The 26,046-nt window shown below is 49.1% G+C and overlaps 1 protein-coding gene and 1 pseudogene across 1 annotated transcript; both read right to left on the minus strand.

Moving 5' to 3' along the window:
- Positions 1 to 18,624, minus strand: part of LOC125720865 (germinal-center associated nuclear protein-like) — a 167,756-nt pseudogene extending 149,132 nt beyond the window's left edge.
- A 1,028-nt stretch (positions 18,625 to 19,652) lies between these two features.
- LOC125720876 (germinal-center associated nuclear protein-like) lies at positions 19,653 to 24,913 on the minus strand. The gene is made up of 10 exons (XM_048996774.1): positions 24,855 to 24,913; positions 22,339 to 22,492; positions 21,864 to 22,128; positions 21,614 to 21,711; positions 21,149 to 21,539; positions 20,794 to 21,045; positions 20,581 to 20,710; positions 20,213 to 20,392; positions 19,967 to 20,117; positions 19,653 to 19,872 (listed from the first exon to the last, which is right to left on the minus strand). The coding sequence occupies exons 2-10, from the start codon at positions 22,429 to 22,431 to the stop codon at positions 19,786 to 19,788; spliced, it is 1,647 nt and encodes a 548-aa protein (XP_048852731.1). The 5' UTR covers positions 22,432 to 22,492; positions 24,855 to 24,913; the 3' UTR covers positions 19,653 to 19,785.
- Positions 24,914 to 26,046: the final 1,133 nt, after the last annotated feature.

Raw genomic sequence — 26,046 nt, forward strand, 5'->3', positions numbered from 1 at the left:
AGTACCGCATTTTTTCAGAATTAATAGACAATTTAATAAAATCCAGTCTAACCTTCACTAGTTAACTATTATTAAACATTAACCAGCAAGTGGCAGCAAAGCGCTTGTGAATAAGTGGCCAATACGTGGTTGTACAGGTTCCCAACAGATAATCCAACACTGCAGATCAACCTCTCTGTGTTTAACTGACTCTCTTGCTATGACTGTACAGACTTAGCAGGGTCAAGTGAAAGAGGCCTCACTGCAGTTAACATAACCGTGTACCTCGGCCGGTTGGGGAGGTTCTTACCATCTGTCCGCAGGGGGTCCCTGCTTTTGGGGTATCCACTCTGCGGGGGGGGATCCAATAGAGGAGGAGGAGGGACTCAACCTGGATGTCTTTTGTCTTATGCAGTCTGAGAGTTGACTGAATGCTGGGGCGGGGGTAGTTTTTCCTCTGTGGTGGGGTGTCTTGGGCTCTGTGGGGCCCGCTGATGCCACTGCCTTTGGCCCCGGTCTGGATGGGCCTGGGCCCCCCACCTTGGATGGATTTCGGGGGGGGGGGGGGGGGGGGTGCCTATGGGGGTCAGCGGGGGAGCTGGCTCCAGAGGGGGGGGAATTTGGCCCCCCGCCATTCCTTTCCTCCCCATCCCGAAGTGCCTCCCTTCTCCCGCTCCATCACACCACCACACACGTAGGGCTTTGAGGTGCAGGTGCGTTGCTGGGATACAGGGGAAGTATCCCTCCTCTGTCCCCTCGCGACCACATGTACCTCATTCATACACTACAACGTAGACACTCTCATTACTTACTCTCTCACAACACATACATTTAGGGCCTTGGGGGTGGGCACACAGAATGGCATCCAGAGGGCGGTCTGTTCATTCAGCCTTACCTCTGGTGCCAGGGCCCACATCTCAATTTTAATCACACATAGACATTGAGGGTTCTGGGGAGGGGCTGAGCTAACACCAGCTGTTGGTCGGCAGGGGATGGTTATCGCTATGCCCTTCACCTGTTTTAAAAGCACTTTAGAACAACACGCACCAACAACACATCTGAGCGGGCGAAGGGGGGCATGGGGTCTTTTCACACCCCCGTTCCCTGTTCGCCATTTGGGGCTGGGGGCTGAGAGGAAGAGCTGTGGCCCCGCCGCCACACTCCCTGCCGGTGGATGGGGCCCCCGGCCGCTGGTGCGTTGGTGGTTCTCGATGTCCAGGGCTGGGTGCTTGGGTGGGTGCTGGCTCACCCTCGGCGGTTGCCTGGCGGGGTCTGGCCCTCCTGGCTCTGTCGGCCCTTGCTGGGGGGTGGGGGGGCCCTTGGATCTCTGGGCCCAGGGCCTAGTCTGTTCTGGTGGGGCCGGCCGCCGGCGGAGCTTGCGGGCTCAGCGCCACGGCCCCCTGGGGCTCCTGCACTGTGGCTGCCGGATGGCCTCCCTCCGGAGCTCTCCTCTGCCCTTTTCTGGGTGAGGGATGCTATTCTCCCTGCGGTGGTCCTCCGGGGGCTCCCATGCCCTGGGGGGCCTCTGGATGTCTGGGGTCCGGGCCTCCTCCGTGTCGGCTTCATGTCCTGAGGGATGGGGCTGTGGCTCCCCACACACACTACTAGACATTTACATGGAGAAACCTTTTGAACACCGGCGCGCTCACAGATACAGGTGTGCACACAGGGGTACAAACAGGTTCTCACAGACACAAACAGGAGTACAAACAGGTTCTCACAGACACACGCAGGTGTACAAACAGGTTCTCACAGACACACGCAGGTGTACAAACAGGTTCTCACAGATACAAGCAGGTGTACAAACAGGTTCTCACAGATACAAGCAGGTGTACAAACAGGTTCTCACAGATACACGCAGGTGTACAAACAGGTTGTCACAAACACACACTGTCTTTATCGGCTGTTGCTCCTTAACATGCTCATTGTGATTCGTACAGATGTTGGTTGTTGTTTTCTCTCATCAGCAGGTATTGAAGCAGATTATCTGTGGTTTTCTTTCTTCTTAATTGTTTTTCTCTTTTCCCTCCCTCCCTCTCTATTTACCTTCCTCTCCGTTTTCGTCCTTCTGTCCCCCTCTCTCTCCTTCTCCCTCTCTTGAGGAAATAAATAAAAATAAATAGAAATAAAGTAGTCCTCCGCAGAGGGGGGGTGGTGGAGGGAATATATATATATATATATATATATATATATATATATATATATATATATATATATATAAAATATATATATAACCATTTATTTCCAGCTTGTCTGACTCATTCTGCTCCACGAAGGTCATCTCCTCTGCCAGCTTCCTCTAACACAGGGAGACCCTCTGCTTCTCTCTGATTGGTTCCCGCTTTCTACAGGAGGTCCAGTGCAGCTGAATGGTGATGATGGTGCAAATCAGATAAAACACACCAGTCCCAGCTTTCAGTACAGCATCCAGAACCTGCTCCCACCTGTCAGACATCAGTGTGTCTGTCAGTCACACGTATCACAATTAAACCTGAAGAACAGAAGAGTGAATCTATTCTGACTGAAGTAAAACCATCTTGATGATCAACAGCAGCACCGATAAGCCCAGTCCTACATGCAGAGCCAGCTGGACCAAAGAGCTGAATAAGAGGGTGGATTTGAACAGTAAAGTCTTACGTGCTTTATAGCAACACGGTACAGCCATCTGTACTACTGTATTACACAGGTTACATGTGAGGAACAGGAGACATTAACAAAGAGCATGAAAATAGCTAGAGATTATCACACAACATGTTACACTATTTTGTAAAAACAGGCCTGCAGTCGTTCCCCAGCAGCATAGGGCACAAGGCAAGGGCTCACCCTGGATGGGATGGGATCTCAAGTTTATTATTAATAAAATAAAATAAAAAATAATATCTTTTTCTCTTAAAATTAAAATGACAGTTTCCCATTACTGTGTGATCAGGTAAATGCTGCTAGCTGGATCCCCACACTACTGTAAATGCTGCTGAATGCCTACCTCAGTTTTTCATTATCCCCTCCTTCTTCATCATGTGCAGAGAAAAGGAGAGCAGTGGAAACAGGAGAAAGGATCGTTAATAAAAAGCAGTGCTCTGTTAGTCAATAAAGACTAAGAAAAGGTCACTCTTGAAACTGAAATATAAATTATGAAAGGTATTCTACAGAGAAAATGATTAGATGGAGAACAATGAATTAGTGTCATGACCAAAGTATTCACATCCCACGGCACTGATAGTGAACAGGTGAGATAAATGATTTTATTAACATATTATAATGTATTTATTGTAGCAGGGTGGCACGGTGGTGCAGTGGTTTGCAATGTCACCTCACACCTCTGGCACGTGTGCTCAAGTCTCTACCAGAGTTCTGTGTGTGTGGAGTTTGCATGTTCTCCCCGTGTCATTGTGGGGTTTCCTCCAGGTACTCTGATTTCCCCCCACAGTCCAAAAACATGCTGAGGCTAATTGGAGTTGTCAAATTGCCGGTAGGTGTGCTTGTGCGAGAGAATGGAGTGTGAGTGTGTCCTGCAATGGGTTGGCACCCTGTCATGGAACGTACCCTGCCTTGCGCTCATAGGGACCCTGAATTAGACAAGCAGTTTCAGACAATGGATGGATGCAGCACTGGAACAGATATTACAGAGTACAACTGTAACACTGGCCTACGCTGCAATGAAAAACCACCTACAGACATGTTAGTCAGTCTTCACACAATTAGACTGATCATAAACTAGAAGACACACATTCTATATTAGAGACACCAATTAGGCTGACTGTGTGTTTTTGGATTGTTGGAGGAAACCCACACAGCATGTAGAGAACATGCAAACTCCACACAGAAAGAGCAGAAGCCAGATTCAAACCCCTGAACATGGAGGTGTGAAGCAACAGCGCCACCTACTGGACCACCGTGCCACTATCATTGAAACAATAATCCCAATAAATAATTGTTTCACAACAGCTGATAAATATCCTCACAAAGAAGCACAAACCCCTTTGTGAGTGAAACTGCTGGGTTTCAAAAATAAAATAAAATTAGTATTTATCTATTTATATTCAAGCACAAAGGATTCACAGGCAGATTTAAATCAATTACTTACGTTTGACAGTTATATGAACTGGAATCTGCAGGTTTCCAGCAGCACACCAATGCCAGCCAGTGTCCTTCCTCTCCAGCCCACTCATTGTCACAATGAAGGTTTTATTTTCTGTGTCATCCCTGATCAGGACAGGCCTCCCATGCAAACTCACTGATCTCTCTGATGCACAGGAGCCCCCAATCTTACACCACATCCTTTGTCTTTTGTTGTTTCCATAGTAACACTGTCTCCATCCACACCCGTCACCTCCTGTTTGTCCACTGACAGCCCTGGAGGACTTCAACACACAGGTAAAACACTCAAAGACTTGCACAGCAATGAAATGTTTTATGAATGTCAGCCCATTACAACATACATACTGTATGTAAATGTTTGGCCAATAAACTGACATTTTTTAACATATTGCTTATCATATTTAACCTCATGAAGTCGCCCGATTTAGCTGACACTGTTACTTCTTCCAAGTCTCGTTTATCATATTGAATTAAATTAAAATGCAGATTTTTAAAATATTAAAACATTTTTCCATCAGTGTTTGTGTTAAGGTCCTTCCTTTTTGACTCAGTGACATGTTACATACTGTGCATCTCATCGGCTACAGTCTGCAGTACAGACATCTTACCATCAGTGACTGACAGATTAACCTGATCAGAGAGGCTCCACTGATCTTCACACCACACCAGTACCGATCGGAGTCCTCAGCTGTCAGATTGTTGATGGTCACAGTGAAGACTCGCTGGTCAGGATCATCTCTGACTCACACTTTACCCTCCTGTGGAGAGTCAGTGTGTACTATGGGAGTACATGACCTCACATTATACCCTCTGCACCAGTATTTCACATGAGTTTTATATCTGTCACCATAGGAACATGGGATTGTTACAGATCATCTTCTCTGTACACAGGCCCATTTCACTGTAGACACACTGTCAGCACCTGTGGGGAAAATAATTAACTGAATAAGGATTTTCCATCTTATGACATCTCTAAGTAATTATGCTTGGTTTGTGTAATACTTAGATTAGGTCATGTGTAATTAACAGAACAGTGATGATGTATAAAAGTCAAAGACCATCATTTTACTATAAGAACAAGGAAAACAAAACTAGTGTCTGATCTTGGGAAGGGCTTCAGCAGGATGTGGGATCGGGAATCTGAGCCTGGCAGTGTTTTCTAGGGTCTGAGAGGAAAATCAGGACCTTAAATCCCTAGTAAAAGGCCTAGATGAGGTGAATGAATGGGCTTGTCACTGTGTGGGATGGCCACACCCCTTCAGTACTATGGCCTTACTTGTAAACATATCCAGTCCTGTGATACAGGCCCTCTCATATTCCCTCTATACATGCTTCCTTTGGGCTCTATTTGTGAACGTTATTATGTAAAATATCATTGCTATGCTGGTGATACGCAGCTCTATCTGCCATTAAAACCTGGTGACTGCTGCTCTCTGGTGGCCCTTTCTAACTGTCTGGAGGATATTAAGAACAGGACAGCAATGACTTTCGTCCAGATTAATGAAAACAAGACAGAGGTAATGAGTTTTGGTCACTGTTCATGATCTCAGAGAACAATTAGGGCCTCATTCAGAAAACTTCCAGTCACATACTAAAAATCTTGGTGTCATCTTTGATTCATCACTGAGTTTGATAAACAAATAAATGCTGTTGTGAAGGGGTGTTTCTGTCAGCTGAGTTCAATAGCCTGGCTTAAACCACACCTTTCAGCCAAAGACCTGGAGAGTTACTCCTGCTTTTATCCTGATTGGGTTACTGCCGTTCTCTGTACCCAGGTTTACCAGAAGCATCTTTATTCTGACTACACCTTGTTCAAAACGGTGCTACCAGGCTCTCAACAAAAAATAGACACCAAATTTCCCCTGTGTTGGCTGCATTGCATTGGCTACCTGTTAAGTTTTGAGAATTTCTGAGAATACAGTTTAAAGATTTCTTATTTCTTTCTAAGGCGATACATGGCATAGGTCCCCAGTCCGTCTCGGAGCTAATTCAGCCTTACACCGCTTCTTATTAGATGCATCTCTGTACTGACCCTGCACACACAGGAACACATTTTATTTATCTATTTAATCTGACTATTCTGCTTTGCACATCATGTATTTAACATTTATAGTGATTTTATATTTATTACTAGATTATTGTATAACTTTTGCACTGTTTTTTGAACTTGGTTGTTGCTTAGTCTTGTTTTTCCATGGAGCACCATTATACCAAAAATAATTCCTTGTAGGGTCAACCTACTTGGCAATAAACCACAGTCTGATTCTGATTATTTTTTGTGTAACATTGGCCAATGTCTCTACTTTTACTATATATTTATATTATTTTGACCTACAGCACTTTGGCACAACATAGATTGTTTTTAAATGTGCTATAGAAATAAAAATAATTCAACTTGATATAGAAACGTATTTCAAGTCATCCATCTTGCCGAGATGGGGGTTGCGCTGTGACCCCTGGTGGACAAATTATGCAGCAACAGTACTCATATCATGGTTGAAAGTTCTGTCTTCAGTCTCTCTGTTTCTTTTTAGTTATCATTAATTGGCCATTATAAACCAAATGCTGATAGCGATTTATCACAGACTCCTGCATTAATGAATTAAAATATTCATGATGAATAAAGAAGATGAATTGGCGCTAATGTGTATTTTTACTGTGTTATTGATGAGATAAATATTACAGTACACGGATCGCTCTGGTGTCTCAGAAATTGTCTCCATTTTTTCATACCAATTTATCATTAGTACAGTAGTGCTTGCAGTTCACAAATGCTTTGGCCTACAAACAATTTGGTTCACAAAAACAAAATTTGGTCAATGAACAAACTCGACCAGATTCCTTTTTTTATACTAGTGTAACACCGGCGGGGCGCATATCCCAGCATGCCCCGCGTACAATTGTAAATAGAAGGACCACGACAGGCACCCAACAAGCACCGAACCCAAATACACAGATGGGAAACACAATGTTGTCAGAAGCTGAACTGCGAAATGCAGATGCAGTGAGAGATTTACACACACTAAATACACGTTAGGATCGGACAGGGTATACACACAAGACATGGGCAAAGTGTAAAGTGAGGTAGACCTTCATGGGTCAGTCCATTGCAGGGCAATGGAAGCTGGAGAAATGCCATGTGAACAGCAGAAATGTGGTCATACAGGATGTGAGGGTGAGACTGTGTGCTGTATACAGAGGGTCTGACCTCACGGCTTTGTTTCAGTCTTTAGTATTGTGATGACATTGTGATAGCCCAGTGATAACTATACTGGATGGGTGGTACCCCTTTAAAGACACTTCCGGCATGTAAATGGAGAACGAAATTATAGTTATACCGAATCTCCTACACACAATACCAAGGTTACCAACTTTGCTCAGCTGACCGGAGTGAGACGTTCAATTCCCGTAAGATTTCTTTGCGCCAGCCTGAGAGTCTGAAAACACGTCACACCAGATGCATGAGAGATGGAAACCTGGGATATTCAGTCGAATCAGATCAAATATGATGCTAAGTTAGTACTAAGTTAAAATATGTTCCGGACTTGTAACATGCACCCATGATTTGGAACAGTCAGCAGGCAGTCTCTGGCCACGCCCCCTACACTCGGTCCGGCCCCTGGCTTTTCCTGAATTCTGATTTCTTTAGATAAACATTGACTTCATTCATATTGTTATTGATTTATCGACAGACCATCATACGTTTTAGACGTTATAATAACAACACTCTATTGATCCCCAAAGAGAGAAATTCTCTCCTTGCCTGCCCCCTCTTACTGTCCATGATACACAAGCACATATGTAGAAAAACGTCAGCTTGGAAGCCAAGGCTGGACTTAACCTACTCTTTAGGGTTCAACTGGAAACTGCCCCATGGCCGAGCGGTCTCAAGCCTCCCACGCAGCCTAAATGGCCTTTCAAAGTAAGGTGTATTCTGTTCTCTGAAGTAAGGCGTGGGTTCGAATCCAACTTCCGACAAAAGTTCTTCAATCGCTACAGCAGAATTTGAGCAACTGCTTGGCTTCAATTGCTTTGTTTTATTTTTGCGTTTCAGGCAAAACTACATAACACTTAAAGACACTTTCGGCATGTAAATGGAGAACGAAATTATAGTTTTACCGAATCTCCTACACACAATACCAAGGTTACCAACTTTGCTCAGCTGACCGGAGTGAGACGTTCAATTCGCCACAAGTCTGCACACCCAGATAACACGCATATAAAACGTATGCAACAGTTGTGTTACCTTTTAAATAGTCTGTAGGTTTTGCAAACTACTCTAACGCCTTTGGTGTCGCTGATTTTACGTTTATACTAGTGTAAAATAGACTTGCCGTAAGATTTCTTTGCGCCAGCCTGAGAGTCTGAAAACACGTCACACCAGATGCATGAGAGATGGAAACCTGGAATATTCAGTCGAATCAGATCAAATATGATGCTAAGTTAGTACTAAGTTAAAATATGTTCCGCACTTGTAACATGCACCCATGATTTGGAACAGTCAGCAGGGGGGGGGGAGGGATTATCTGCTCCCTGCATTTAAAAGTGCATAACAGAATTACATGACAGTGAGCGCAGGGGCAGGTAGACATTATTTCAACAAGCAGAAAACTATCAGAGGAAGCAGTTCATAATGAACATCATACAGAATACAGGAAGTCCCCAGAATAGAAGATCCATCCTAAGTCAGTCTTAAAGTCAAATTTATTGGTGTGAGAAGAGTAATACTACAGAACATTATAGTACAGTAATATTAAAAATAACTGCATACAGTACTGTACCTCAAGCCCACGAAAGAATAAAGCAGGGTGATGTTTTCATGAGCATCATAAAGTAATGCATATGTTTGATATTAAAAATAGTTTTAAACTAAATTAGTATGATAGGATCTATGGCCATCTGCTTTTAAATGCAAAATATCTTAGCTACATCAAGTCAGTCGAATATTCTTAACCAGCAGACTGTCTGTACATATGCAGATGGCTCCCTGCTGCCACCTGTAGGGCATCCACGGGCATATTTTCTTAAAAACCAGCCAGCCAGTTTATAAAAGGAACTCAGTGGCAGACTGCTTAGTGAACTGCTGTGATCTTCAGTTCAATTACATGAATATATAATTGAGCTGCATGACATTTCTTTAAGAATCTAAAAAAAGACATACTTTTGCAATGGTGTACAATGCAGATATTACCTAAATTGTTAATTTTGACCAACAATACACAAGGTTAAAGAAACAGCAGTAACAACCCCACGTATGAGTGTCTAATATGGGCAAATAACGTCACAGGTTTTAAAGATTCTGCAGCAAATTGTGATTCAATTTAAAAGTACAATAAACAAAGTTTCATGATGGAAAAAAAACAAAGAAATAGCCATGGGTTTCTAAATACAATAACATTTTAATATTTAAAATTTGCACAAAAAAAAACCCCTAAAAAACTGTCCATTTCCTATGACATGTTTTTCCCCCAGTTACAACACTCCCAATGTTGTGTAAATTACTGTACATCATACTCTTCAAAGCAATATATGCACAAGTACCACACAACTAAATATACTGCAGAAATCAGGCATAAGAGAGACAACTTGTGGCAGTCAACGGCAGACATCAGGTGGGTCACATGACACTCAGTCATCAACAATGTCCAGAAGGCAGCTTAGCTTCAGCTCACATGCGAGCTCCTCCTCCCGGCTTGCAGAGATCAGCTGCTCCAGCTCCTGTAGACGCCTCGCCATAGAACTGGCAGCTCCCCTGGCCTGGTCACTGCGGACACTGCGCTCCTTCTGCTACAAAAATGGGCACAGAAACAGTCTCAACTGATGAGCACAGGGTACTTGGGGTCTTAAAATGTGAGCAACTGTGTAGCACAGGGTCAATACCAGGGCAAGTGCAGGTGGGGCAGCCATCTTTGGGGAGGGCACTACGATCTCCGGTACAGACAGTAACGAAGAAGGCAAGAAAAGTGGTGAGGAGGAAGAGGAAGGGCCCAGGGACTCGACGTCAAGCCAGGTACGCAGCTGGTCCTCGAACCTGCAGATCCAAGTCAAACAGGAAATGGCTCAATGTTTATGCCACAACTCACATGAGAGAGTACACGTGTGTAGCATGTCTGTTCTCTGTCAGACCTGCGGCTCTGTTCTTTCTCCTCCTCAATGCGAGCCAGGAGGTCCTGGGGGCTGGAGGCAGCATCCAAAACAGGGGCAACACCGGATCCGGACTCAGGGTCCTCAACCATGCTGTGAAACAGCTTCTGTTGAAGACGTGGCCTGGCCAGTCGAGGATGAGGCCACATGCTCTGGTGACACCTGCAATGGCAGAGACTTTGGATAAGAAGCCAGTATTGTACACCACTCTTGGGGATATGAGCAAGACTGGAAGCTGATGGCTTTCCCTCTTCTTCCATTTAATAGTAAATAATATTCATTAAATCTGCAGGTCACTGTTAACAGTCTATCTGGAATGTGTTAGATTTACATGGCTGGCTGGCTCTTACCCTGCCTTCCCCTGCTGCTTGTCCCTGTGCGTCTGCTTTACGGCATCCACCCAGCAGGACGGCGGTATGAAGCCCTGCAGCCCATCGCTCAGGAAATACACCGGGATTTCTCCGTCGTCACTGATGACATCTGAAGATGGTGGGATAGGTTCACACCTGCATGGCATCCCCAGTAGGCCCCCCCAAACGTCAGACCCACCCCACCCCCCTCACCTTCACTCACGGGGCACCCAGGAGGGTTCCAGTCCCGGAGTTGGTGCTCTACACAGAGCATGACAATTTCGTCCCAGGGCACCTCCCAGAAAGTGGGCTCCTTGTCCGGCCCCCCACCTCGGCCCACACAGTCCTGACGCAGCCTCTCCAAAAGGTTCTCCAACTGGGACATAAGGAGTGGCTGGCTGTGGCGGGACCATGGGATTTGAGATACGTACTGGAAGATGGAGGCAACCAGCTGGCTCCAAGGAGCTGGGTGGGGGGAGCGGTGGCAGCAGCAGAAATTTAAGGAAACAGACTAAGAAGCAGCCACTTAGCAAGAAATCCGAATTCCGAATCTGAGGCATGGACATACCCCCCACGGCTGGCAGCGGCCAGTCGGGCAGCCGCAGGCTCAGGACTGCCCCCTGGAGCCACTCCAGGTGCTCAGCCGAGTTCCAGAGCAGATGTGGTAGGCAGTCACCACCCCCTGGCACCGAGAACTCTGCCACGGGCCAGGAGAGGCCAGCCAGACTCGGGGACGACACAAGGCCAGCCAAGAAAGCCAGGACAGTGTTGTAGAGGCCGATGACGGGTGCAGGGCCCTGGGAGGGCAGTCCCGCCATGTCACGGTCCCTCCGATCACGGTGAAGCCTACCAGCAAACTCGCGGCAGAGCCCGGCCTCCACAACCTGCACCAACGTCTGCGAGACGAGCCGGGCTGGTGCCGTGGAGCGGGCAGCGAGCCACCTGACGGCATGGCGGATCTGCGGGGATACGGGGGTGATAGTCAATGGGATGGTTCAATCTTACCGAGGTCAGCGACAACATGCACACTCACCTGCTCGGATCCTTGGGGTTCGTTCGTGGTCTCGGGGATATGGACGAACATGTACTCTGAAATCAAACCTTCCTCAATGAGTGTCTGAAGCATCAGGTCTTACAGGGAAAGGAAACCGATGGTCAGACAGGAGGAACAAACCAACTGTATTAGCTCTGCATACGTAAACATAGCCTCAAGAGAAATGCTATAAGTAAAGTAAGCGAATCCCACGCGACACCTGTTGTCATAGACACGGTTAGTGTCACACCTTCCTCTAGCCGTTCATCGCTGGCCCTGTGCCCAGCCTGCCCTGGGACCACCACCACCAGAGGAAGGGCCTGTGGCCAGGCATTAGCCTGCTGGATCTGCCGGAGCTGCAGCAGGGCGGCTAACAGGAAGATGTCCCCGTCTTCCTCATCAGCCCCGGGACTGACTGCCGAGGGCAGCAGCATCAGCAGGGCGCCCATGCCCATCAGCCCCTTCCGCTTCTCCAATGCCAACTGGCCTTCCTCGCTGAGGGGCCCGCGGGCCACCTGACCCACAGTGAGAAACATGGCCTCACTTCCTGCACTTGCACCCTTCGCAAACATCTGTGTTACCACAGGACCTGCTAATATCACATAGTGCCAGACTATGCTAGGCTATGTTAAGCTATGCTAGACTAACATTAATGACAGAACATGCAACACAGGGGAGGGATTGGGATTGGATATTCATCGGCAAGTTCCCCCCTATCTGCCACACCTTCACACACACGTGCACTGTGTGCATGCGCTCCCCCACGCTCCGCAGGCCGCTGCTGATGCTCAAGGTTTGCATGTGTCCGTTGGGGACCATCTCCCTGTGTTCTTGCTTCTCCGAGTTACCGAATTTGGACTCCAGCCATTCTGTCAAAATCCTGCATCAGAGATGGGAGGGGGGCACAAATGTAAGCTCCAGGACCTCTAAACCCAACTAACACCCAATCCCTCCCCGAACGACACCCAGTTCCCCCACTTACTGGTTAGCAACACTGGCATCTCTTTCATGATCACTTGGCAACAAGAGGGCTGCCTTCCAGAAGATTGTGTCAGATGGGTTCGAGACGCTTGCTGCCAGACTGAGCAGGTCCAGTGGCCCCCAGATTCGCTGAAGTGGATGGAGATGTAGATGAGCACATGGAGAGTGATGGATGGCTAACAGCTACTCTACAGTAGCACCATACCTCAGGAGCTGCTGGTAGAACAAGTGGACCTTCATCTGATGCTCGGTTTCCCTTCGCATCTTCGCCAACCTGCAGAAGGCAGCAGAGTGTCAGCATCGGTACACTTAACACTATAGCAAATCAATGGCCAGCAAAATAAACGGACAGGACGGAAGTCATTTTGGGAAGTACTGTCTAATTCAGCAGAGGTGCCCCGATCCAATATTCAAGATACCTAATCAGACGGATCGGACATCGGCCACATGTGACCGATCCATGTTCAATAATTATTTAGTTATTGCCAGTCTATTTCTTCTTATACTGAGTGGTACAATCAAATCGCACAACAGCTTTCCCCCCTTTTTTATTTTTTGTGGCATTCAAGCTGAACGTTAACGCTTCCTCGGTTTTTTGACACTCAGTGTGTGTGAGTGCAGTGACTTCCCCTGCTATGACGTCATGTGCATGTCCTTTGTAGTGGAAGGATCAGGTGATGGTAGCAAATGCAACTTGCATGCTTGCGAAGCAAACTAACATGTCTAAAACCTGGAAGAATTTTATGCTTGAAACAACCAGTAGCACAGCGATTTGCGATCTTTGTAAAAACAAAGTAACATTCAGTGGAAAATCCCACTAATAGTGCACTCAATTACGGCAATGCAAGTAATATGAAAAAAAGCGATGGATTTGGAAGCCAGCTTGGGCTGTTTTGCGCACTCGCTATAGCTTGATACACGAGGTGCTGCTATCACAGTGAAAAGTGACGCATGCCACTTGGGTGTACTTGTGAAGATATTCAAACAACTGCAAAATGTCTCAAAAATGCTCAATACAAGATGCACAAAAGAGGTGGAACAGTATCTTATGTATGTTTCTTGTGGGCTAATTAAAACTTCTTTTCCATTTGTATTTACTAGCTTGGAAAAAAAAAAAGAGCTTTGGTACTGGATCATACTCATAATCAGCCAATACCTTATGTTCAGGTATCAGGATTATATTGGCACTGAAAAAGTGGGATCGGTGCACCTCTATTATGAATATTATGTCAGCATTATTATGCTGTGAGAGATGTACCTGGTGCAGGAAACAGAGAGGTCCCCAGCGTGCCCCAGGTTGACCACGCCCCGGGCCAGCCTGTCCAGGCAGGGTGAGGGGGGGGCACTGGGGGCCAAGGCCTGCAGCCTGAAGCGGGGGTCCACACAGCCAGGGGCAGCAGGAAAATCACGCATCTGTCGCTTCAGCTGCCTGCGCACGGCCACCACATCACGCCACCTGCAACACATGCACAGGGTGAAGCCCGGTTGTCGGCGAGCATGTGGGCAAAATATCTGGTCCCCTTACCTTTTGATGAACCTGCGTATACTCAGAAGCTCTGCTTCCAGGACGTCTTGGGCCAGCAGGGTGAGCTCACCACACAGCGTCTCCTCCAGCAGTACCTCACACACGTCTTGTGAGCTGCGAGCCACACATTTTGCCTGCTCTTCTTGGGCACGCCTGGCACGAAGGGGCATGCGTTCAGCCTATATACAGTTATCTGAACACTCTCTATGACCTCTGATCCCCCTTGGCTCACCAGTACCTGATCTCTGTTGAGGCAGTCTCCACGATGCAGTCGCGCAGCACCTCCTGTGTGATCTCGGCACACAGTGTCTTGCTGAGCCGGGCCAGGAGCTCCTCGTGTTCCTGCTTTCTCCTGACAGAGACAGGCCCATCAGATGGCACATCCCCTCAAAATGCACCCACCCCTCCTCCCCAGCCCAGACAGGTGAGGCCTACCTGGCTTCCTCCATCCTGCGCTTCTCCTCAGCGATATGCTCCCTCTCTGCCTGGATCTCGGCAGCAGAAACCTCCCGCAGCATCTGCTCCACCACCTCACTCAGCACTGCCTCCACCTGGCCGTTGCACATGCTGCAACAACCCATCCACATCACCAAACTGGTGTTGGTTGAGTGTGACAACCCTCTAGAGGCCACTGCTCCCTATCTGGCTCACGCTCCTACCTGAGTGCAGCAGAGATGTACTCGGCTCCGGTGGCAGCCACGTCAGCCACCTCGGCCTGCACTACCTCCTCCAGCATGGCCTCTACCTCCGTGGCGATGTCCTGCAAGGGGGGGGGGGGGTTATTTGTCATTACTATGGCAATACCAACACACTGCTACTGGGTTGACACGCAGCAATGAGCAATCTATCACCTGCTCTGTGTAAACGGGCTCCGGTGGGGGAGGCGTAGGTGGGGCGACTGGTGGTGCCTCCGACGGAGATGCCCCAAGTGCTCCACTCTCCTCTCTACCAGGGAGGCCAGCTGACTCCGCTGGGTCGCTCGGCATCTTGGATCGGTGCTGGAGGGCCCGCGCATCCAGCTCAATGGGGGGCCTCTGAGGGGAGGCTGCTACAGCGTGGGCAGGAAAAATGACAAAATTACAATCAGAGGCCAGAAGGTGGACGAAGCGTAACAGTTAGCGGAAGGTGGAGTGCAGACGCACCAGCCCTGGGCACACTGCCTGCCTCCGCTGGCTGCCCATCCCCACGGTACTTGTTGCGGCTGTCAAAGCTGTTGACGGGTGTGTGTTGGGGTGGGTTGGGCAGTGGCGCGCCGTTGACCACTTGGCCCACCAGCACCTCCCGCTTCCTTGCGATGGCCACAGAGCGCTTTGGACGTGGCTGGATCTCAGGCTCCTGGTACGCTGTCCGGCTTAGCTCCACCATGCTAGGGGGAGGGCAGAGCTTCAATAAAATATACCACCCATCATAGATTAGCACCCCCATCAGAGATAAGCCACCCTGCCCCCAACACAAAAGGGACAACGAAGCACAGCCCAGCCTTACCCTGCATCGACCGCGAGCCCATACTGCAGCGCGAGGTCCGAAGCCTCGCCGGCATTCTGGAACATGAGCATCCGGACCAGGTCTTCGACCGGGAATGTGGTGGAACCACGGGAGCTGTAGGCCACATTCAGGGCCCGCAGAGCCTCACGGCGCACCTGTAGGGGGCACCAGAGCGGTCCAGGTAAGTGAGGTATTGGGGCTGATGAGGATGTAGGGAGCGGAGCAACGGCTCCCCCACCTGGTCGAAGTAGCGGTGCAAGATGCAACCAGCCAGATACGAGGCCACCTTGACCAGCTTGAAGAACCTCACGAAGTTGTTGCTGTTGACAGCGGCAAAGGCCTGGACGGCAAACTTCACCTCCGGAGAGTTTCGGAGCTCCGCCCGGAATTGCTGCACCTCCCTGCAGGTAGGGAGGGAATGAAATGTCAGCTGGAGAGGTGCCACGGTGACACGGGACACCGACTGCCGGCCAGCCACCCACCGGAGGATGTCTCCATCATTGAGCTTCAGGAGCACGCTGTACTGCCGAAACTCTGCCTCATGAGGGCAGTAGATGTTCTTGCTGGCCAGGTCCTGGTACATCTCCTTGAGGCTCTGCAGGCATTTGGTCAGGTTTTCATTGTTGATCTTAGCATCAAAGGACATCATGGGCTCCTGGCACAGGTGGTGTGCGCAGTGGATGTGGAAGCGGGCGCACTTTTCAATAAGGGACACCGTAAGCGGGTCGCACAGGTGCTGCTGAGTGATATCCTGCAGATGGCCCAGAAAAAGGATCAGGGCGAGGCCCGCAGGGCACAGGAATAATGAGACACGGACTAATGTTGCTCACCTTCCGGATACCTCGTGTGCGGTTCCACACAAAGTCATACCAGTCACGGTAGTTGTCCTCACCCTGGTCCATGACCTGGGTAACCAGGTAGTTCATGGTCATGTTCAGCACAGTAAGGGGCCGCAGTTCATGGGGGAGGGGCTCCTCCTGGTCAGCAGAGGACCTGCTGTACTCCTTAATGGCAGCAGTGTGGTCCACCTGCGTGGGGTGCAGAGGGTGATTTGCAGCCTGTGGTCTGTCAATTCATGGCGGGGAGGGGGAAGCATTAGGAAAGAGGGGCAGGGGTGGTGATACCTTCTCCGTGTTGGGGATGACCTCAAAAGAGCTCAGTTGGTTCCGGGTCTCCCTCATGTAACGCTCCTTCTCCGGACACATGTCAGGACACGTACCCACAAACACCTTGGACAGATCCAGGTCGGTCCTCTTGGGCCGAGCTGTGCCAGAGGAGACCGTGTCAGCTGGCGATTCACTTTGGGGTGGGAGGGGGGGGTGGCTCAGCAACGTGACCCTAGGGGGACCTACCCTGTCGCAGGATCTTGTCCCGCTGCTCTAGCAGACGATACTTCTCCTCTGCGGTTTCAGCTACCTGGCCAATCAGGTGGAAGAGGGGAGAGGGGAGGCTGCTGGCTAGATGTTCGGATTCGAGGCCGTCTGGGCTGGGCTCCATCTGCGGCTCACTCTCAAACTGCAGGGCCTTTGTCGCCAGGGGTTTCTTGGCTGGTGACCTGAGAGGGACAGACCAAAGGCTGAAGAGCTTCTAAAAGCTGGCAAAACCTGGGCTCCTTTGAACACCTGGCCAGTAGGGGGCATAGCAGCCAAAGAACTCAGTTTGACTTTAATGTCACGAATCCGAGCCTGAGGTAAAGAGTTTCATTACCAGATGACCTAACATAACTCAAGCTGCTTGGAAAAAAAACAAACAAAATGTATACATAATAAAAAACCAGAGTGATCCAGATTTTTTTTTTTTTTTAAAGAACTTGCATTGGGTTTCAAAAAGGTGATTTTCTTCCCTAACTAAATTTAATAAAGACCCGGCCATCTTATTGTAAAATTGAGTTATTTACTCTTACGGTAAGATGATGATTTAAAGACAAGATTACCCTCTGGATAGGGATGAGCTGGAGGACCAGCCGGAGGTGGATTTGGAGAGGGCTTTGCAGACAGGGGCTGACTCAAAGCCTCCTGCCTGGCTCTGAGGATCAGGGTCATCTGGAGGCCTTTGGCCCTTCTCTCCTGGACCTAAGAGACACACAGAACCAGTTCATCGAAACAGCTGACATGGGAATGAAAGGCTGCAACGAGTCACAAAGACCCCGCCCTGGCTCGATGCACAGATAGAGAGCACCGTAATAGTCACTCACTCTGCTTCTTCCTCTGCCAGAAGATGGTGAGCTCATGCCTGCGCAGCAGTTTGCCCTTCTTCTTGGCTTTGGCAGCAGAAGCCTGAAAGATACCAAAAGTCAGTGAGGAAAGCCCGGGAGATCATGGACGAGACCACAGCCTAATGAGTACAGCGACCAAGCCCCCCCCCCAAAGGTGTGCAAAGCCATTGCTCACATGGTCGTGGAAGTGCACTATGGCCAGGTTCTTCTGGGGCCTGCAGAAGATCCGCTGCACACGTCCGAACTGGCGGAAATGTTCCCCCAGGATGTCCTTGCTGTTAAGACTGGCTGGAATGTTCTTGCATTGGAGCACCATGGCTTCGGAGGGTGACATCCCCCCCAGGCTGTCTGTGCTGTCCAGGCGGCGGGCACGTCTCACTGTTGATGCTGCCTCAGTTTCGGGATCTGTGGCAAGTGTCACAGAGTTCAGTTTTTCAGACTATACTTGGCTTCGAACCCAATGTGCTTCTTCCTGGGAGTACTCACCCAACTCCTCCGCCCTCTCAAGGACCTCCCGGGTTGGGGCCTGTGACCTTGGCGGCGTTGAGGGTGAGTGGCTGGTGGTCGGTGCCATCGAACCCTGGTGCTCCGCCTCCCCCCAGTCTGGCTGTGGCTCCTCACTCCTCTTCGGCTCTCGCCGGGTCTGTAGGGCCGGTGTCTTCAGGATGCTGGTCAAGGCACTGCGAAAGATGCTGCTGACAGGCCCCCGGCCCCGGACCAGGGGCCTCTTGGGAGGGTGCCTGGGGGCGGAGTCAGCACCAACTTGGGGCTCCTCTGATAAATGCTCCACCATCTCCTCCTTCCGCTTGGTACCCTTAGCCGCTGCCTCCCCTGCATTCTCCCCCTCACCGCCCCCCCCCACGGACCTCACCAGACACAACCCCAGCGTCAGTCTTGGGTTTTAGCGGACCAAAGCTGACAGCACCAAACAGTGGCCGGGGCTCATGGAGGCTAGAGGCAGAGTACCTGGAGACAGAGGCGGCCTGGGAGGTCCCCCCACCCAGGCCACTGCCAGCACCAACGGAGGGTGCTGCTGGTTTCGAGAAGCTGAACTCCTGGGTGGTGCTGGGATGTGCATCTTTGGTGGGGAGGATGCTGCTGGATGCTGCTGGACACTGCGATGGGCTGTGAGAAGCTAAAACCTAATGCTCCAGAAAGGAACTCAGAGGCAGCAGGAGCAGGCCCACTGCTGTCCATACTGGTAGCGGTGGTGCTGGATGGGCTGGAACCAAAAGACTCGGACACAGCCTGGGACACAGCCGGTTCAGGACTGGCGCTATAAATAGGTTTGAACACAGCTGCGTCTGACGGCTTGAAGCTGAACTCTGAGGTGCTAAATCCGCGGCCCTGAACGCTTCCAGGGGAGAATACCGAAGAAGACCCTGTGGACAACTGTCCGAATCTCAGTGGTTGACTAGACCCCGAGGAGGGGGGAACAGAGGAGGCGGAGATAGCGTTAGAGCCGCCGAAGCCGGGTGTGTGCTGAGCAAATCCGCCGGTCTGTCCGAAGGCAGAGGTCTGGGGAAAAGCCGAGTTCTGGTTAAAGACAGAGCTCTGACCGACCCCGGCCGGCTGCCCGAAGGAGGGCGGCGGGCCGAACCTGGTGTCGCTCTGTACAAACGACGGGGTCTGACTCCCAGAACCGGGCATGCCGAAGGTCGGGGCCTGTCCAGACGCCGTCCCGCCAGGCTGCCCGAAAAGGGATCCGGTCTGGCCGAAGGCAGACGATGTACTGAAGAGCGAGGTCTGGCCGGTGCCCTGGCCGAGGGCAGGCGGCTGCACGAAAGGGGCGTTCTGCTGGCCGAAGGAAAAGAGCCCCGAGGTCGGGGCGCGCGGAGACTGAAACGCTCCGCCTTGTGTTCTGCCGAAAAGCCCAGACGGATTCATTGTGTAAAAAGCCCAAAAATACGGCCTTCAAAAGTCGAAACAGAGTTCTTACAGCGCGGTAGATTTCGGCGTCCTTCGGCCTGGGAGATTATATCCGCGCCTGTGTCACATCTGCGGAAATATACAAACTGGCAGCTCCCCTGGCCTGGTCACTGCGGACACTGCGCTCCTTCTGCTACAAAAATGGGCACAGAAACAGTCTCAACTGATGAGCACAGGGTACTTGGGGTCTTAAAATGTGAGCAACTGTGTAGGCACAGGGTCAATACCAGGGCAAGTGCAGGTGGGGCAGCCATCTTTGGGGAGGGCACTACGATCTCCGGTACAGACAGTAACGAAGAAGGCAAGAAAAGTGGTGAGGAGGAAGAGGAAGGGCCCAGGGACTCGACGTCAAGCCAGGTACGCAGCTGGTCCTCGAACCTGCAGATCCAAGTCAAACAGGAAATGGCTCAATGTTTATGCCACAACTCACATGAGAGAGTACACGTGTGTAGCATGTCTGTTCTCTGTCAGACCTGCGGCTCTGTTCTTTCTCCTCCTCAATGCGAGCCAGGAGGTCCTGGGGGCTGGAGGCAGCATCCAAAACAGGGGCAACACCGGATCCGGACTCAGGGTCCTCAACCATGCTGTGAAACAGCTTCTGTTGAAGACGTGGCCTGGCCAGTCGAGGATGAGGCCACATGCTCTGGTGACACCTGCAATGGCAGAGACTTTGGATAAGAAGCCAGTATTGTACACCACTCTTGGGGATATGAGCAAGACTGGAAGCTGATGGCTTTCCCTCTTCTTCCATTTAATAGTAAATAATATTCATTAAATCTGCAGGTCACTGTTAACAGTCTATCTGGAATGTGTTAGATTTACATGGCTGGCTGGCTCTTACCCTGCCTTCCCCTGCTGCTTGTCCCTGTGCGTCTGCTTTACGGCATCCACCCAGCAGGACGGCGGTATGAAGCCCTGCAGCCCATCGCTCAGGAAATACACCGGGATTTCTCCGTCGTCACTGATGACATCTGAAGATGGTGGGATAGGTTCACACCTGCATGGCATCCCCAGTAGGCCCCCCCAAACGTCAGACCCACCCCACCCCCCTCACCTTCACTCACGGGGCACCCAGGAGGGTTCCAGTCCCGGAGTTGGTGCTCTACACAGAGCATGACAATTTCGTCCCAGGGCACCTCCCAGAAAGTGGGCTCCTTGTCCGGCCCCCCACCTCGGCCCACACAGTCCTGACGCAGCCTCTCCAAAAGGTTCTCCAACTGGGACATAAGGAGTGGCTGGCTGTGGCGGGACCATGGGATTTGAGATACGTACTGGAAGATGGAGGCAACCAGCTGGCTCCAAGGAGCTGGGTGGGGGGAGCGGTGGCAGCAGCAGAAATTTAAGGAAACAGACTAAGAAGCAGCCACTTAGCAAGAAATCCGAATTCCGAATCTGAGGCATGGACATACCCCCCACGGCTGGCAGCGGCCAGTCGGGCAGCCGCAGGCTCAGGACTGCCCCCTGGAGCCACTCCAGGTGCTCAGCCGAGTTCCAGAGCAGATGTGGTAGGCAGTCACCACCCCCTGGCACCGAGAACTCTGCCACGGGCCAGGAGAGGCCAGCCAGACTCGGGGACGACACAAGGCCAGCCAAGAAAGCCAGGACAGTGTTGTAGAGGCCGATGACGGGTGCAGGGCCCTGGGAGGGCAGTCCCGCCATGTCACGGTCCCTCCGATCACGGTGAAGCCTACTAGCAAACTCGCGGCAGAGCCCGGCCTCCACAACCTGCACCAACGTCTGCGAGACGAGCCGGGCTGGTGCCGTGGAGCGGGCAGCGAGCCACCTGACGGCATGGCGGATCTGCGGGGAGACGGGGGTGATGGTCAATGGCATGGTTCAATCTTACCGAGGCCAGCGACAACATGCACACTCACCTGCTCGGATCCTTGGGGTTCGTTCGTGGTCTCGGGGATATGGACGAACATGTACTCTGAAATCAAACCTTCCTCAATGAGTGTCTGAAGCATCAGGTCTTACAGGGAAAGGAAACCGATGGTCAGACAGGAGGAACAAACCAACTGTATTAGCTCTGCATACGTAAACATAGCCTCAAGAGAAATGCTATAAGTAAAGTAAGCGAATCCCACGCGACACCTGTTGTCATAGACACGGTTAGTGTCACACCTTCCTCTAGCCGTTCATCGCTGGCCCTGTGCCCAGCCTGCCCTGGGACCACCACCACCAGAGGAAGGGCCTGTGGCCAGGCATTAGCCTGCTGGATCTGCCGGAGTTGCAGCAGGGCGGATAACAGGAAGATGTCCCCGTCTTCCTCATCAGCCCCGGGACTGACTGCCGAGGGCAGCAGCATCAGCAGGGCGCCCATGCCCATCAGCCCCTTCCGCTTCTCCAATGCCAACTGGCCTTCCTCGCTGAGGGGCCCGCGGGCCACCTGACCCACAGTGAGAAACATGGCCTCACTTCCTGCACTTGCACCCTTCGCAAACATCTGTGTTACCACAGGACCTGCTAATATCACATAGTGCCAGACTATGCTAGGCTATGTTAAGCTATGCTAGACTAACATTAATGACAGAACATGCAACACAGGGGCATGAAGCCTGTCGATATTCATCGGCAAGTTCCCCCCCATCTGCCACACCTTCACACACACGTGCACTGTGTGCATGCGCTCCCCCACGCTCCGCAGGCCGCTGCTGATGCTCAAGGTTTGCATGTGTCCGTTGGGGACCATCTCCCTGTTTTCTTGCTTCTCCGAGTTACCGAATTTGGACTCCAGCCATTCTGTCAAAATCCTGCATCAGAGATGGGAGGGGGGCACAAATGTAAGCTCCAGGACCTCTAAACCCAACTAACACCCAATCCCTCCCCGAACGACACCCAGTTCCCCCACTTACTGGTTAGCAACACTGGCATCTCTTTCATGATCTTTCGGGTCAGTCCATGCCAAATCAACCAGGGGCTCCATGGGCATCATTCCTGGTTTTGATGAAAACTTGGTATTTAAAATTTGATCCTTATAGAGAACACTGAAAATTCCCCAAGTTTTATTGAAAAATTCTGATGCAGTCCAAAGTTATGGCCCTTTCAAATTTGGGTGCCACGCCCCTTTTTTGCACTCACGAATCACGCATGTAATTTGTAAGGGTTTTCAAGAGACCATATGTTCGCTTCTAAGCATGCTAGAGAGCTGAAAATTGCTCTCCTGGTATACTTTTCCCTGCTCTTTCAGAATCTGGCATTAAAATTAAGCTCACGGGAAGCACTTCAAAGCTATGGACTTGCAAAAATCAGTTTTTGGTTCACTTTGGACTGCATCTGAATTTTTCAATAAAACTTGGGGAATTTTCAGTGTTCTCTATAAGGATCAAAATACCAAGTTTTCATCAAAATCAGGAATGATGCGCATGGAACTTTTCTGGACATTGGTTGATTTGGCACGGACTGACCCTTTCACATTTTGCTAATTGTGTACAGGCTGTGTTTTTAAGCCTGTTTATAAAGAGCATGCTGCTGCAGCATTAACAGTTAACAGTTGTTAACAATTAATACTTTATTTGTACTAGCAGTAAAGGTGGACCTTCATTAACGACGTCACTTCCTTGTTTAGGGCCTCGTTAGCATTCAACGGATTTGTTCATTTAGTTAGAATGAGTAATGGCAGCAGAAGAGCTTGCAGTAAATATTTCTGCCTTAGCAGATGACATGGAAATTAATCGGGTATCAGCAGTAGATGCGTTTGATAGGTCGTTTGTGTTGTCACAGAGGGTAGAGGAACTTACAATCTTAACTGGACTTGATACGAGAAGGGTGCAAACTAATGTAGCTCAGGCGTTACATCAAGTCACGCAGTTGGTTACACGCAGATTGGGGAGACATGCCATCGAGATACCTGTGGTGGCCATTGAGGGCACAAGGAAGTGACGTCGTTAATGAAGGTCCACCTTGATGAGCGGTCTGACAGTTGGGAATTGCAAATTGAGTTTTCTCCCGAACATGCAATGCAATTCCCGGGGACGCCATTGCCATTTGAATAAAGAGGCAACAAGCCCATGGTAATACGAAATGCAATTCAGTGATTTGTTATTCTATTTGTTATTCAAAATATTTTTAAATGAATTAAGGATTTCATAAGCACTTTGCACATTGAAATGCCGATTGCAGAATGTATTTTCAAATTACATGCACAGATTAAATATTGAAATGAGAAATGCATGCTCTGATTGAATATTGAATTGACAATTGCAAAATGAATTGCCATTTGAATTTTTGTGCTTATAATCTTCCATACTTGTTCAGTCCAAGAGCCGTACGTTTGTATTTGGTTAACGTTTGCTCCCTTAACTGTAATCCTTTATTATGTTTATGATTTAAGTTCTGCATTTTAAGTATGTTTAAATACCTTATTTATGAAGGATGGCATAACATTGCGTTCTTAGTGCAGTCAGCCCATGCTAAGTCGGCTGCAGAGCTATTGTGCTAACTCATTTAAATATTGTTTAAATATAAAAGGCTGTTAATTTATCATTCCGGAACGAGATAATTGCTGTTATTTGGCGGTGTGTGATGTTTACCGGGAGTTCAATTTGGTTGTTGCAGAACCACACGTATATCCCCACGAAAGCAAGTTGCTCTTGTTAATAAAGGCTGGTGGAACGACGGACTGATGCATTCTGACCGATGCACACTCAGGGCTCATAACGCCATAAGCAAGCAACATTAATAGGCGGCACCTCCTTCTTCACAAGTCCCTCTAATGATTAAAATGCATCAGCAGCTGCAAAGCTATTCACAATCGGACGTGCCATCATCACCCACCTTCACACACAGACTGGGGAGCCCCTTTCAGTCCAGGCAGGAGACCAACACTGAGTCCCGATAAGTGCCAGGCGATGCACGCTCCGGTTAGTACTGAGTTCTCCCCCTTCCTTTAGGCCACTTAAAAAAAAAAATTGGTTCTCGTCCCCTCCCGACCCGCCGAAATGCCTCCGACCCGAATTTTTTAAAATTTTTTATTTCGTAAAAATCGCATGGAAAACGCCCAAGAATGACGAAATTTGAATTTCCCGTGCATTCCACATCGACGATTGTCGATTCGGAACCACTCGGGAACCCTCGGCGCAGATGCCGTTTTCCAGCCATTTTGTTTACACTTACTTTGAGTGGGGAAATTCTCGGATGTTTTCAAGAGGGTCCAGCTGCAGAAGACTGTAGAGTGGAACTCCACAGGAAATATGTCAGCTCCACAGGAAACACGTGATCTTTAAGAACGTAAAGTGGGGCTAATCTTTACGCCGTAAAATGGAGCTCCACAGGAAACACGCGATCTACACTGTGTTTGTACCAAGAGAGAGTCTGGACTAAGTCTTCGAACCTGAAGTAAGTTAAGCGACGCGACAAACATATAAAAATAATATCGTGTGCACACAATATTTGAGTCTAACGTTATGTTGCTTGACGAGCTGTTTTAGCACTTGTCATATAGAGCTGGCTTTCCATGAAAACGTTTAATGTTTACTTTAAAAAAAAAATGTATTTTTACTCGTTTTGCTGCAAAGTCTTATTAACCATCTGACAGTTACGTGTATTTAGTTAGAAGCCGTAGGCGCAGTAATCCTTACACTTTGTATTGTGTTTTCTGATATTACAGTTGCCATTACATTAAAAGGAACATTGTTTTATAAACCAAATTGTAAACATGGATCCCCGTTTAAAAGCGGCTTTGCTTTTTCAAGGTATGTTGCATCCGATTTCATGCGCAGTGAGTTTGATTTTTACTACATATTTTCGATAATCTTTATAACAAATTCTTTTAATAATTTCACCAACATGACAAGTAGATAGTAATAAGCATTGTTTTTAATAAACATCGTTTGTTGATCTCTGTGGTTTGTCTCAGGTTTTCAGTTTATTTTAGAGGCTTTTAATATTTTACTTAGACCTTTTTCATATGCATGCTATCAGTATGGAATAAATTGCTTAAATATAATTTCATTCAGTTGATTTATACTAGTATATTTTTGCTTACAGACAAAATTATACGGCGGTGCACACTACCATGCCGGGACAAGGTACATTGTCACCCGGACTTGGCTTCCTCCCTACAACTGTGAGCCACTTCAATCCCTTCCTGTAAGTACAAATTTTCCTGGGTGATTATTATTTAGAACTAGTGTAAGAGTACTTCATGTAAAATATTGATCTCCATTTCAGAATGATGCAGAGAGGAAGGACATTATTGTGTTCCCACTATGGACTCCTGGGCATTTTTAGCTTTGTGTATGTAGGAGCACATCAATACCATACAATACACTTAACCGAATAAAAGCCCAAAAGTCTGAGGATGTTA

This window comes from Brienomyrus brachyistius, unplaced genomic scaffold (assembly GCF_023856365.1).
Source record: "Brienomyrus brachyistius isolate T26 unplaced genomic scaffold, BBRACH_0.4 scaffold27, whole genome shotgun sequence".
Lineage (NCBI taxonomy): Eukaryota > Metazoa > Chordata > Actinopteri > Osteoglossiformes > Mormyridae > Brienomyrus > Brienomyrus brachyistius.

Bases quoted from the DNA above. Each gene is read 5' to 3' on its own strand.
- LOC125720876 (XM_048996774.1), bottom strand. From the start codon at position 22,431: ATGGTCCCCAACGGACACATGCAAACCTTGAGCATCAGCAGCGGCCTG. The intron at 21,540-21,613 runs GTGAGTGTGCAT...GTCTCCCCGCAG, and splicing joins AACCCCAAGGATCCGAGCAG to ATCCGCCATGCCGTCAGGTG. The intron at 20,393-20,580 runs GTAAGAGCCAGC...CTGCCATTGCAG, and splicing joins AAGCAGCAGGGGAAGGCAGG to GTGTCACCAGAGCATGTGGC.